The 15,012-nt window shown below is 46.3% G+C and overlaps 1 protein-coding gene across 3 annotated transcripts; it reads right to left on the bottom strand.

The window, feature by feature from the left end:
• Positions 1–6,528: 6,528 nt before the first annotated feature.
• Positions 6,529–12,175, bottom strand: KRT1 (keratin 1). 3 transcript variants are annotated; one of them, XM_080812347.1, is made up of 9 exons: positions 11,522–12,175; positions 10,268–10,482; positions 9,878–9,938; positions 9,369–9,464; positions 9,034–9,198; positions 8,776–8,901; positions 8,014–8,234; positions 7,484–7,518; positions 6,529–7,392 (listed from the first exon to the last, which is right to left on the bottom strand). In XM_080812347.1, the coding sequence occupies exons 1-9, from the start codon at positions 12,116–12,118 to the stop codon at positions 7,037–7,039; spliced, it is 1,872 nt and encodes a 623-aa protein (XP_080668473.1). In that variant the 5' UTR covers positions 12,119–12,175; the 3' UTR covers positions 6,529–7,036. The 3 variants fall into 3 exon arrangements, with proteins under 3 accessions (XP_080668473.1, XP_080668475.1, XP_080668474.1); XM_080812349.1 differs by lacking the exon at positions 7,484–7,518 and having other exon boundaries at positions 6,530–7,215; positions 8,070–8,234; XM_080812348.1 differs by lacking the exon at positions 7,484–7,518 and having other exon boundaries at positions 6,530–7,287; positions 8,070–8,234.
• Between the last annotated feature and the right edge of the window lie 2,837 nt (positions 12,176–15,012).

The following is a 15,012-nucleotide window of genomic DNA, read 5'->3' on the forward strand; positions in this document are numbered from 1 at the left end:
ACAGAACCAAGAAAAACATCTTTTTATTATTCCCAAGAACTTTCTGAAATACTCCAATTACATGATCTTCACCCTCACTACCTCTTGGGAACGACTGACTACCTTGCCATAACTGATCTAGGTCCCATCGATGTGTGTAAAGGAGCCTTTACACCAGCAGAGGACACTCTATACTGCTTAGACAGAACAAACAGAGCCTATTGACAGATTGGAAACTGGGTGTGGTGATGAGGGAGGGGTGGGAATAACCCAAGGTGAACCTGGGAAGGTCATAAGTTGACTAAGACGGCTCCATTTTTCTGATAATGGGTGACAGGGAGTGCCACATTCCCTCCAGCAGATATGGGAGGGGCAACACAGTGACACAGAGCATCCCAGAGCAGCTCGGGTATCCATCCTTCCAACAAACACCAAAAACTGCTGGCGCCACCCAAATGTCTTGTGGGCATCTTTACCCTCCCTTTCATCTGGCACAAGATGCCTGCGAACTACGACTCCAGCAACTTTACAGACCATTTCTCTGGCCTCCTGCTCTAGCCAGCCTATTAGCCATGTCCTCTTCCCAAGGGAAGGGACTAGTGGTATCCACTTCAACCCTTTCACCTGCCTGGGTCCTGATCATGTCTAGGCTCTTCTCAATGTGTCACTCCTCCAGGAACTTTCTGCTCACACTTGACCTCTCTTCCTGGCTGTTTCTTGGACTGCGCTCCTTCCCTCTTGGTTTCCATGACATCACGCTCTCATTTCTACCATCCTCCGCGACTGCTCTTATACACTTTACTGATTTCTCCTTCTTTTTTGTCCTTAGGAAAATGGTCTCAGGAATTTGTTCTTGATTCTTCTCTTTCTCATCCTTTTTTTTTAAGGGAGTAAGTTTCTTTAATTGTAAATGAAACAGAAACTAATGGAAATAGTCACACAAATCAAAGTCCATCTCTGAGATGGAGATATAGCTTTTCCACAACTTCTCCCACTCCATGGGTGCATCACACACAGACACACACACACACAGAGAGAGAGAGAGAGAGAGAGAGAGAGAGAACAACTAAAAATATGTACTTTGTATTCTCCAGTGGGTGCTCTAAAAATGTCCCAGCTTTCAAGTGTCCTAAAGCAACAGTAATGGCAGCAGCTCTTTCTGCCCACCAGTCCTGTCCTTGTGCTTTAATAAAACCACCTTTTTGCACCAAAAAAAGAGAAAGCAACAGTATTGCCCTAGAAATCTTTCGGAAATCTGTGGAGTCATTTTTCTGCTTGTCGCTGTGATTGGGGCGGGGAGTGCAGCTACTGACACTTAGTGAGCATGATCTGGATGATGCTAGACTTCCTGAACAACTTTTGAATGCTCCACCGTTTATAATGAGCCAGCCCAGAACCCAACTCCATGTCACATACACACACAAAGTGGTTTTACTCAGTTTTCTGTTCTCAACAACAGAGTTGTTGAAAAATGCAACAGCTATGTAAATCAAGAGAAGACTATATTTTCTTTTCATTAGAAAGCTTACAGGAATTTTCACCTTTTAGGAAAATTGTGTTGGTCAATGACAAAGTTGCTCACAGTATTTAGATTGCCAGTACGGCAGACCTGCGTCAACCTGCATTTGTAGCTGACTGCACAAATGGCGATTCCATCTGTCAGTGCAGACATCTAATGCTTCATTATGTTTTCTAATACAGTCCTGTCTGAGAAGTTACAAAGTGAAATATAGATGATATGATTACCAGTATTTTCCCTTTTGTGTCTCTTTTATATTGCAGTTAAGGCACTGTGTTGATTTGTTTTAATTATATGTGATTGCAAGATTTGCCATCTATTCTTTTCTTTTCCTGACAGTAAAAGCATACTGTTTTAATTTTTGTTATAAAACAGAGACTCATAACTTTAGATTAACTAACCTAAAGAAAGAATATTGCTTTGCAAAGTAAATTTTTATCAATGTCCATAAAGCCCCTGTTAAAATATCCACACATGTTTTTGATAGAGCTGAGTAGTTGAATGAGACTTCCTCATAGTCCCTCCTAGGGACCAACATTCTAATGAAGAAGGTCCTGGGAGGTTATGGTTCCTAAATTTCCATGCAAAGCCATAAGCTCTGGCTCAAGATCATCTTTTGAATTTTTCTCCCAAGGGCTAGTGAACAGCCCCTGAGGCTAGTGAAGACCTTCCCCCAAGGGAGGGAGTGAAGATGGCAGAACTGAGCTAAGCTGAACTAGCTGCTGAAAGGTTGCAGGCAGAGCTGCTAGGTTCTGCTTTTTACCCCCACAGGCACTAGATGGTTGTCTGAGGACTGAAATTATAGCAGAAGAGGCACTCAGTGTGGGAGAAAGGGAGCAGGTGGGAAGGTCATTCTTCTTCAGAGTTAGATGAATCTCAGAACTCTATTAGAGATATGGCTATGTTTAAGCCAGACAGTTATAAAAAGAAACTTTGGCCAGTTTAGAACTTTGGAAGAGTGACCTTCCACAGTGAACTGGTGTCTGTGACACTGTGACCATTCAAGGAAGAAGAATGACCCAAAAGGAGTTCCAAGGGTCGGTGGAATGATTCTGTCCCTCCAGCTGAAATATTAGGAGTGAGACACATGGATCCAGACCCAGGGAAAGAAGCTGGGTGCAGGCAACTTAAGGTAAGGGCAAAAGGCTAAAACTGGCTCATAGACTGTGGCATGTGGGTAGAAGCCACAGCCAAATTCCAAAAGGTCCATCTGCTGAAGAACATGCAGTTCTGGTGAGGGTTGGGGGGAGGCCGGGGTGGTAGTACCTCTGAGAAAAGAGAATAAATATTTAAGTATATTTTTACTCGCATGTGCATATGCACATACCTTTGGAAGGATATCCAAGAAACTACAGTTGCCCCAGATAAAGGGAACTCGGTGGTAGGAGATGGAAGAATTTTTATCATATGGTTTTACTTGTAGATTTCCATCCTTCTGAACACTTCAATGAGTACGTAGCATCAAATTTGCACTGGACTTACCCAAGGATGAAATATGGGAGTCTAAGGGAAGCCTGGGTGGCTCAATAGGTTAAGTGTCTGCCTTTGGCTCAGGTCATGATCCCAGGGTCCTGGGATCCAGTCCTGCATTGAGACTGCTTCTCCCTCTGCCTGACACTTCCCCTCTTTGTGTACCTCTTTGTGCACTCTCTCTCTCTCTCTGAGAAGGAAGGAAGGAAGGAAAGAAGGAAGGGAGGGAGGAAGGAAGGAGAGGAAGGAAGGAAGGAGAAATATGGGAGTCTAAGATTTTGAAAGGTCATCACTAGATCTGGGGGACCCCAATGTCTTGGCTGGAGAGCCCTTGAAGAATTACGTCTGGTCTCATGGACTTTAAATTTTCTCCTTTTGAGCAAGTTCCTCCCATATCTGTTTTTCTTTCCCACTGCATTTTCTCAGCAATTCTCCCTGTACCCCTTCTTCCTGAGTTATCTCATAGTTTAACTTTCAGATTTTGATGAAGTTCAGTTTATACTGCTAGCCCCAACAATTACATGGATAGAGTAGAGGCACCTCAAAAAACCTAACTCATCATTTCTCCACACTAGCCCTCTTGCTACATTGTGTTATTACCCAAGCCAGAAACATGGAGAATTCCTCAACTCTACCCTTTGTGTCACCCATTCCCAACCCACATACCAATCCATCACCAAGTCCTAATAATTTGAATCCTAACTACCTGTGGAATGCAGATCCACACCCTCATTTCTGGCCACCCACCCACCTCTAAGGACCTGAACTTAAGGTGTCAGATTTTGCTGTCTTTTGACTGCACCTTTGCGATCATTCCCTATCAAGTCTTCCTACTCCATTATGGTCCCTTCCAATCTGGTCTGAGTGATTCCTTTAAAACACCCATCTGATCATGCCAGTCTCCTATTAAATTCCTTCACTGGCTCCTTCTCACCTATAATAGCTGTTTCAGCCCCTAAACACTTGGGGAAAAAAAAGCATTTCCATAAGCAGATCTCTCATAAGCAGACCAGATTTCTTATAGTCTATTCAGGTACAAGACAGACTGTGGTCCATGCTCAACTTTTACTCCACCAGCAAAACAACCCTTTTGTCCTCTACTATCCCAGTACATAGTAGGTTGCAATAAACCTATAGATCCAAAACCCCACCTGAGAACTTCTGACCCACAAACTAGAGTCCAGCCTCCTTTGATGCCTACAAGGAAGGTCCTTTCTGAGTGGATCTAATGAATTCTTCAACCGTATTTCTTGTCACTAACTTCATGCTCCTTCAGATGATCAAACACTTCATGTAATTTCATTATTCCATGTCATTACCCATATTATTTCTTCTGTCTGGAGTGTCCTTCTCTGCCTTTTCTGCCCAACAAACTCCTATTTATCTTCTAAAACCCTGCTGTACATCCCTTCAGTATGTACCATTTCTAGATCTTCTATGTGTTTTTATCATCGCATGTTTTGGGTGCATTGTAACAGCACATTTGCATACAACCCATCACCCAAGCCTCTGAGCTCTTTGACAGCAAGAGCCGTGTCTTGCTCATCAGAGTATCCCTGAACGTATGAACTTGTCCCTGATACATAGTACGTGAGCAGAACTGTTTGTTGCACAGAATGGAAGCCCAGATCTTTCCTCTGCTGTCTCTCTAGTACTAATGCATTTTGACACTTCATATTATTCAATTTAGTTCCTCATTATATACTGACCTACACATGGTTTTCATTTAGTCCTGTGACCTGACAGGTTTTGATAAGTTTTACTGTAAACTGTAGGATCTGTGTTTCATGTCTGACCTTACCAAGAAAATCCAAGTCCAAACAAGGTCAACAAGGGTTTCTCTGATGTGAAATGTAACTGAAGAAAGTTATAATGTAATAAAGAAGTTAGAAAATGTGTGCCCGAGTACTATAACCTTCTCATTGGTTCATTCACTCAGTAGTATTCTAGGCAGCAGTATTCTAGAATCTAGTGGCCCCAGAATTCTTCTCGCCCATGGAGGAAATTAAACCACCTCCTTCAAGTCCACTCAAATCCCATTGTTCTAAATCAACAAGCACCAAGCCACCTATTCTGACTAACTCAGTTTCCTAAGTGTCTTGTTAACAGGATGAGGAGCCCTGGTATTTCAGTCACTGAATATATCACTAACTAGTACATGGACATTATTGTTTACACATCCATTGCTTATGTGTTTAGTTCACAAATATTAGTCCATTAGGAGCACAAATTGAGTGCATTAACAAAATCAATTCTACATCCCTACAGAGGTGTCGCTGGGTCACAGTGACCCTGCCAAGGCACTTCCTTCCTTGGTGCCCTCAGCAGCCAGCTGTCTTCTACTTCTCTGTCACTTTCTTTTAATTCAATCTAACCACTTCTATATAACATATTCACAATTCACAAAGCATTTCACATTATGTATCCTATCCTCTTGATGTCCAGAAACAAATAGTCTCATCCTCATTTAACCTACAAAACAAGTGAAGTTCAGAATGGCCAACTGATTTGTCCAAGGAGCCACACATCCAGTGAGCTGTGGATTATTTTCTTTAGCCCACCCCTTAAATACCACAGTAGCTTAAACCCAGTTTCTCTGAATTGAAGACTGTTCTTTTTCACATCAGTTCAGACAGGACTGGAGACGAGAGATATAGCTCACCAGGTTGTATTTACATTATACTCTTGCTGACATATACTCTCTTTATTCCCCTCAATTCTGGTTGACACTGGAGCTAGGAAGACTTTTCTTAACTAGAAGTTAATAGAATTGATCTCCAGGAAAGTTGACTTTTCATGATCATAGAACCCCTTAGAAGCTGATGTTCATTGGTCTTTAGAGCAAGCATCTACTGAGCCATCTAGAGACCAACAAGAGATGTTACGGTAGCCAGATCAGCAGCAGCAACATTACAATAAAAAATGGCACTCGCTGCATGCTTATAGCTTGTAAATGGGGTAGTAAGATCCAAACCCAAGCATATCTGAGTCCAAATGCCCATGCTTCTGATCACTACTTCACAAGTACGAGCTATATGTGTACAACTGAACTTCTTAAATTGAACAGAGCTTTGGGTAGGTATCTGAAAGAGAGGAAATTGATATCTAGCTATTCATTACCACTCTTGGTTCTTGAACTCCCTAGCCAAAGTCTGCATTCAGGCTGTAGCAGCTGTTGACCCTGTGTTATCCACACCCCTCTCATCACCGACTATTCCTCATAACAATTACTCTTCCACACTATACTTTCCTTTCTTCTCAATACCAAACTCCTCCTTCCCAAACTGCCTGTTCACTGTCCTTTCCAAGAAACACTTCTCGGATGAATACCTCGGTCTCTCCATTTTTCTATGACATCTGCACACTCTGGGAAAGAGTGTGTTGTATTTAACTATCAAATGCTTAAAGCTGAATGGTGCCTGACCAGCGTCCCCATCTCACCCATCATTTTCATATGTCCCGACTCCCCCATATGCCATATGGCTCCGAGGTCTTCTTTCCCTCCCACAAAGCACCATGCAGGACAGAAAGTGCCATGAACAAAGAAGACTGAGACTCATAGAGAATTTCAAAATGCAGTTTATTGCAGCAATACAAGGAAGGGGGGAGTTTAAGACCTCTCCACAAAAGACAATCAACTTGCTCACACCTTATATACAAAACCAAAGCAGCACAGAGCTTGCTCCAAGAACTAGGATACTAAGGAGTGTCCAGGGCGTGTGCTCCACGCACAACAAAGAAGCCATGGTTCTAACCAGCCCTCACCTGGCTGACTTAAGGAGATGCTTTGAAATGTAATGTGTGTAGTGGTCATTGCTAGACTGTTTCTCAGGTAAAGCACAAAGCAGGGTCACAGCCAGAGGGACTGAGATTGCCACTGATCTAAAAACTTCTTTGGGAAGCAGAGAAGAAAGGAAAGAGCTGGGGAACTAGGGTGAACTAGGGTGAACTAGGGTGTAACTAATGATAGCTCTTTTCTCCAGTGAGGTTGGGGCAACTGCGCTTGGTCTTGCCAAGCATATTTGGTAGTGATGGAGAGGGAGAGCTAACAGGATAGAGGACACCTCTTTATCTGACGGCTCTGGAATAGCTGGTGGAAACAAACTTCACGCTGGAACTGCCACTAGAGGTCTTGGTACCCCCAGAGCTGGATCCGCGGCCTCCGGAGCTCCCGCCGCCAGAACCCCAGCTGCCGCCTCTGTGGCCTCCACTGCTGCTACCGGAGCCGTAGCCTCCGCCACCGCCACCTCCAGAACCATAGCTGCCGCCGCCGCCACCTCCGGAGCCGTAACTGCTACCTCCGGAGCCGTAACTGCCACCTCCAGAACCATAGCCGCCGCTGCCGCCGCCGCCGCCGCCGGAGCCGAAGCCACCGCCTCCTCGGCTGCTACCTCCACTGATGGTGGTGTGGCTGGTGTTCACAGCTGCAAGGGGACACTCTGTTATCGTCAGCCCCACTCCCTCTCCAGCCCAGCAAAACCTTCACATGCCCCCGAGAAAGCAGCTGGTACTTACACACGCTCACGTTCGGGGCACACTCTCCAGACATCCTGTAGGAGGAAGAAAAGTCCCGCATGACTCTCCAGCCGCACAAACCCTCTCAGCAGGGGCAGAGACTCTCCCCATTTGGGGCTCCTCCTACCTACTTGATCTGAAACCTAATCCAGTGCCCTCGGGATCCCAAACTGCTGCCATTTTCTCAGCGTGAACACAAACAGGAAGAAATCACCATAGAAAATAGACAAGAGTCTTGCAGAGAGTGCAAATTAACAGTGCCATTGACCTTCAGGCCAGATGATGTCTGAACCCTCCTAGACGGAGAATAAATTATTCCTTCGCAAAGCACTTGGTACAGATGCTCTAGCCCTCCAAACAAGGTTGGGGTCCCAAAGTGAGTCCTCATCTTTCCTCCTGAACCCAGTATCTTTCCTCTCCCCACACCCAGGACAAGCTGCAGTCCCTCGGCCACATGCTGGATGGCAGTCAGCCTACAAGGGAGGAAGCACGGTAAGAAATGGCCAAAGTGCCCAGGGTTCTGTCCTCACCTGCTTTCCTCTCCTTCCAGAAGGGTTCTGTAGGTGGCGATCTCCATATCCAAGGCCAGTTTGGTGTTCATCAGCTCTTGGTAGTCACGCAGCAGGCGGGCCATGTCCTCCTTGGCCTTCTGCAGGGCATCCTCCAGCTCGGCCAGCTTACCCTGGGCATCTTTAAGGGCATTCTCACCACGCTGCTCGGCATCGCTGATGGACTGCTGCAGCGCAGAGATCTGAGAGAGGAGAAGCTCACATGTCACTCACTCTCTTATCACCTAATCCCACCCTGGGCACCTCAGTGAGGCTAGTACTCTGGGTCCAACAGAATCACAACAGTTTTAAGTCCACTTATGGCTCTGGATAACACATCACTGCCTCTGGATAGCTAGTCACTGAGTTGACTTCCTTAAAAGTCCTTAAAGGGAATGCAGAGCAGCCTCTCCTGGCCCTGACTTGAGGCTTCTCCACCCTTTCTCCCTTTTTCTAAATGTCTACCCTGAAACCTCCTGGCCACCTTTCCTCTCATTCACCAAGTCTTTGCATCATGGGCTAGATCACTCATGACCATCACATCCATTTCTCTGCTAGGTCATTTTCACAAGCTTCCCTAAAGAGAACCCAGCATGAAGCCTGAATTGTGGAAACCAGAATAATCACCAAAGGCTTGGAACGGATTGCAAGACTCAACACTAGGAAAGTGTCCTCCAGTTACCTGAACCTCCCTCCCCAATGCCGTATAGATATAGCTGAGCAGCAGAAGGAGGGAACAAATACCTGCTTCTTGACGCTATCAATTTCAGATCGCAGTCTCTGGGCCACTCGATTCAGCTCTGAAATCTCCATCTTTGTACTCTTCAGATTGTCCCCATGTTTGCCAGCAGTTATCTGGAGCTCTTCATACTAAAGATGGTAGATCAAGTCAATTAGATGTGGCAGAGCATACCATGGCTCACACAGAGAAATATAAGAGAAGACACAGGACAGCAAGACAAGACATTTCAGGAAAACTGGCTAGACATTTGGCTCATTCACCTTGGTCTGGTACAGTGCCTCAGCCTCGGCTTTGCTCTTCTGGGCAATCTCCTCATACTGTGCTTTGACCTCAGCGATGATGCTGTCCAGGTCCAGGTTGCGGTTGTTGTCCATGGACAGGATGACATTGGTTTCACTGATTTGAGTCTGCATCTGGGACAACTCCTGCAAGACACAACAGCTCAGTGACTTAGAATGTTAAAACAAAACACAGCTTAGACAGAGGGAGGAAGAGTCAGGAGATGGAAGATATATCTTTGTTCTTCTGGGTAGTGATGGGCACAGGCTCAGAGGCTCTACATTTGGGTAAATGTGGTCAAAAACAAAGGACTTACTGCCTGGTAGAGTGCAGTGAGGAAATCAATTTCCTGCTGCAAGTTGTCAACTTTGGCCTGAAGGTCCACCTTAGTCATATAAGCAGCATCCACATCCTAGAGGAACAATGGACATCATGAAATCATGTTTTTCCCAGGACGAGTCCCTCTCACCAGCTGTGAGGGGCTTTTCCAGTAGAACAAGCATTTGGAGTCTCCTCCACATCTTCCTACACAGGCAGATCACAATCCCTAGACTGCCCCGCCTCTTGGAATCACAATCACAGGACACCTCACCTGAGCTGCTAAGAACTTGCCTCTCCACCTTCTTGGTGAAGGGCTGAGAGAGCTGGAGAAGCAAAGGGCCTGGAAAAGCCTAAGTCCATGATAATGTGGGGGGGAACCTCTATTCAGCTATTTATCAGGCCCCCACCAGGTTCTCCACATCATGACCTCCTTCTGCTTAGTAATTGGAGACCCTCTTCTATTCTTTATTTCAGATGTGAGGTCCATCCCACAGATTTGCTCACCTTCTTGATGGTCACAAATTCATTTTCTGCATTTGTCCGCTTGTTGATCTCGTCCTCATACCTGCAAGGAAATCAGAGGGATTTGGATATTTGGAGAAGGTGAGACCCGAAGTTCAGCTTCCCCGACTAAGACTGGCATCACCTGTCACTGCCTCCTGTTATTAGCCTAGGACAGCTTGGTCACCCCGTCCTTTGGAGCAACCAAACTTCTAAGCTATTTCCAACTTCTGAGAAGAGGAAGAATTCTAAAGATGCTAAATTAACCGGCCTCTAACCTAAGAAAATATATCACTACATACTCTGTTAGCTTAAGACTCATAGTCTTAACTTGCCACTTTCTGGAAATATTTCACAGCACAAGTCAAGGATTGCTTGGTCAGTCTTCCTTACTTGTTCCGGTAATCTTCTACCAGGTCTTGCATGTTCTTCAATTCTGAATCCATCCGAGATTGGTCACTCTTCAGTTGGTCCACTCTCCTTCTAAGATTGTTGATGTAGGACTCAAAGTAGGGCTCTAAGTTGTGGGTCCGAGTGGAGGTGTCTACCTGCTGCAGCAGCTCCCATTTTGTTTGCAGCACCTGGTTCTGCTGCTCCAGGAACCGCACCTGAGAACACGAGCCCCCGTTACCGACTGGTGTAGAAATGGAGTCCACTGGCCACTGAGAGCCGTAGGCAACCACAGTGAGACCCATGCCTCATTTGGAAAAGAACTTGTTCTTTCAAGTCCTGTTTTCCTGGCCATGGCAGCATAATAGGAAGAAAATCAAGTTAGCATCATTTTTTGTAACAAAATCTAACTCACTGTTAATCCACAGAAGCTTTGATTTCCCTGAGAAGGCTAATTACTATACTGTCACAGCTGGAACTTTTGAAAGGAGTAACTAGACAGATACCAGACAGCAAATCCCTATATAAAATTATTGCAATTACACTTGAAATAGATACATGATATTTAAGAGATTTGCCTTTCCACTTTTTTTAGGTAGATTGCCATAAACATTGGTATGAATTCCATAAACATTCACACTTTCAGAGGGATGTTGGGGAAATCCAAAGTGGAATTTGAAATCTATTGTAGATAACTTTGAGTTGACATGATTGATGATTAAGCAAAAAATAAGAAATGGTTTACATATTTTTCCAGAGGTGTACTCAGAATATAAGTATTTTGAAAAACTGCTACCAATGTAACATTTTTAGAGGGCAGAGCTCCCTGCCTAAAAGCAAAAGATGTTTGGTGCTGTCTTACTACATCCTTTCTGCTACAATATCACAGTGCACTCTATTCACCCTCAACTCCCTTTAGGAAGACCTTTCCAGAGCTCCCATTTGCCCCCTAGAAAGCTGAGTTAGCCCCATTTCTATTGCCTTCATTCACCATATGTTAAGTAAGCCCCAATTCAGCTCAAGAACTGAATGAGAAGACACTTCAAGGTGATGTCACATTGACCCACACTACGTAAATCACAGACTTCTTTGTTCAAGAGAGAGTTTAGTCATTAGAATCATTCACAAGAATATTTCTAATATATCTCCTAGAAGACAATTCTACGAAATCCCCAATCAGAAACTTGAGGCTAAACCCCAAGGGATCTGAAATGGACCAAGAGCAGCCCTCCCCGTGCACTGAGCAGATAAACTCACCTTGTCAATGAAGGAGGCAAACTGGTTGTTGAGCGACTTGATTTGCTCCCTTTCTCGGGTCTTTACTTTTTGGATCTCGGGGTCAATCTCCACATTAAGGGGTTGCAGAAGGCTCTGGTTGATGGTGACTTCCTGTATGCCACCAGGGGGGCAGACAGGCCCAAAACTACCTCCACCAAAACCACCTCCACCAAAACCACCACCCCCAAAGCCACTACCTCCAAAGCCACCACCCCCAAAGCCACCACCCCCAAAGCCACCACCACCATAACCACCACCAAAGCCACCACCCCCGAAGCCACCACCCCCAAAGCCACCACCACCATAACCACTCCCAAAGCCACCACGTCCACCTCCTCTGGCCACGCTTATGGAGATGCTTTTACTGCCACCAAGGTTGACAAGGCTCCGACTTCCAAAACCACCACCGCCACCACCGCCTCCACATCTTCCCCCTGCAAATCTCCCGCCACCTCCCCCACTGTGGCGCACAGAGCTGCTAGTGCTCCTGCGTTGGAAGCTGACCACTCCGGCAGAGCCAGAGCTGAAGCCCCCTCCACTTCGGAACCCGGACCTAGAACTGAAGTGTCGACTCATGCTGCCTTGGAGAGAGTTGGAGCAAAGTCGGGAAAGGAAAGGAGCTCACACTCCTCTACCCCAAGCACAGAGACTGTCCCTTATATACAGGGAGCACATCTGGGCTTGGTCCTCGAGTCAGCGGGACGCAGAGCCTGTCAAGGGTTTGGCTTGCCTGCAGCCATACAAGATTTTTACGAGCCTCAACAATACGATAAACACTACACACCTAGCTCCCAGGATAGCTCTCAAAATTGCTGTGCATGCAAGATCAATCGTGTGGTAATCATTTTATCAGACAAAATCTCCCTTCAAGTGCTTGTGACCTTGGGAAAACAGGACCCTGCATCTGCCACCTGGTGCTTCTTGGTAGGATTTCATAACCTCCTGTCACAGAGATATGTATGTTCCTGTTCTTGCCTTTGCCCTTGTAAGCTGCGAAGTGCACTGTCCCCTCAAGCCTGGCAGGTGCAACTCCTCACGCTCAAATCGGCAGAGGAACTCTCTGGCCCATATCTGCGATGGCTCTCTAGAGCCCAGAGCTCACCAAGTCATATCTCTGGACCCCAAATAAGAACTTTAATAAGTGAAAAACTAAAACAACTTATTTCTATTACGTGGGCTTTAATATTGTAGGAAGAGACATTAGCAGAGAACAGGATGGATGGGCAGGTGTTCTGGAAGGACCAGAGGGAAAGACATGCTCTTTCTGAGTTTGCCAATTGTTCTTTTTCCTCAGAGACAGGCTGGAGCAGGAGACAGAGACACCAGCAAAGGAAACTGGTGCAAACGGAGGGCATGAAGATGCCCGTGGAAAAGCTTAGAGAGCTGGGAGGTAACTGGTAGAACCTATTCCATACATTTTGTAAAGCCAAGGGGTGGAGGTGAGGCTTCACAGGGGCCTGGGGACCGACACCGGGTGATGTGGAGAGATGACTGTAGACTTGGAAGAGAGGACAACGATGTGAGTCTGGAAAGCCTGATCCGAGAAGTGAACGCTGTTTCTGGACAATAGTAATGGCCATAGTAACAGGCACGATACTAGCTAAGATGTGTGAAAAACCGGCACAGTACCAGACTCTGTTCTACAGATTTTACATGTATTAACCTATTTCATTTTCACAACTCTGAGACAGATGCTATTATGCTGCCTGGTTTTAACACAGGGAAACTGAGGCACCGAAGCTCAAGTTTACAAGGCAGTAAAGGGGCATGGAGGGGACTTGAACTGAGGATGCTGAGAGACAGTGTGCGGAATCCTAACCAGCAGTGTTGTATGACACCGATGATTTTGGGGTGTGCTGGCCGCTGCATATAAAGCCAGACGACACTGCCAGCTTCCCGCCTCAGAGAACTCCAAAGGCAAGAGGCCCGTTCCATCCCTTCAAATCCTTAGTCCCAGGCATCTGCAAGCATTTGCAAACCACCTCAACTCACTCGTAGAAGGGGAGATCACAGGCGCAGAGTTCAGTGGGGAGGCTTCACTTCTATCCATGTGCAAGAGTGTCCCAACTGCATAGTGACCGACCAGGAAGCCGCCAAGGCCCTCTCAGAGGAGTACTCCTTGATCAATCTTAATGAACAGAAGTGAGTGGGGTTGAGATTGGGAATGACCTGAACCCCATATAGACTTCCATTCTGCGACTCCTTAGAAGCCCAGCCTGCTGCCCACCCTTGCACATGAACAAACTGAAGAGTCGGTGAGAAGCCAGTGCTAAGCCCAGCCAGCTCTGCTCAGCTCTGAGTGATAAATCACAGGTCTGTGCAGAAGGTCCTCACTGTGGAATACAAGACATGGGGAGAAGGGGGGTCCTGCGAAGACCCTCCAGCCAGGGTCCTGTGCTCCTAAAGCAACACAGCTACATGTCAGTCCTCCCCAGCCCATACCTCACTGCTGAGGCTTGTCCCTCCTCTTTTCCCAGTTTTTGCACACACCGGCCTCCAGAAGGTGCCCTTCACTTCTCCACTGATCCCCCTCTTGCCCCCCATCTTTGTGACTCTATAGTCTGGGACTCGGTCCTAACACTAACATCCGTGGGCTGCTAAACCAGCCATGTGTCTGAAGAATGAGTAATTCAGATCCTGTTCCCAACTAGGAGTAATGGGACCTGGGATGGTCTTGGCATGGTAATGACTGTTGCCTAACCATCTCCTGACAGGCAATCAAAATTCTTTTAGTTAAGCATACTCCCCTGGGAGACACGTCGCCCTGCACATTGATTCCTTCCAGCAGTTTGGAGGGGTGTGCACCTGGGTATGCATGTGTGTGTGTGCATGTGTACATGTGTGTGTTTATTCTCTCAACTTTGCCAGCCAACAACAGATCTCTCAGGGGCCCATGCTCCCATCCCCAAACTGAGAAACTGACACTGGAAGAAAAGAGGTGGACAGACAGTTGCTAGACAATTGACAGAGCTGCAAAGCTGACTGTAGGGCGTACTGTGAGGAGGGGAAGTCGGAGGGAAAAGAAGATATGAGAAGGCATAAAAATCACCGTCAGCGGACACTTGTGCACTTCACCTGACCGAGGACATACACCAACACTACCCCCACGGAAGTGGCGAGAATGAAGCAGTCAAACTATTTGGACCCATTTTACAAAGTGGAGAATCGAGGCGCAAGGAGATGAGGGGACTTGCTTAGACACTCCAGCCCAGAAAACACACATCTGGGACTAGAACACTGGTTTCCTGGTTTCAGTTCAAGTGTTCTTCTAAAACTGAAAAGGGGCTCAAGGACGGGCAAGTGGAACGGTGTCCGACAATCACAGCATGTTCCCATCTTCAGGGACTCAAAGACCACACCATCTAAGCCACGAATCAAACAAGGTCCCTTGCCCTCTCTGAGCCTGAGAAGACAGACTCAAAGAGGTCAAAAAATGTGTCTAAGTCATGTAGTTCATTCCTGGGAATTGT

This window comes from Martes martes, assembly GCF_963455335.1.
Source record: "Martes martes genome assembly, chromosome: 8".
NCBI lineage: Eukaryota > Metazoa > Chordata > Mammalia > Carnivora > Mustelidae > Martes > Martes martes.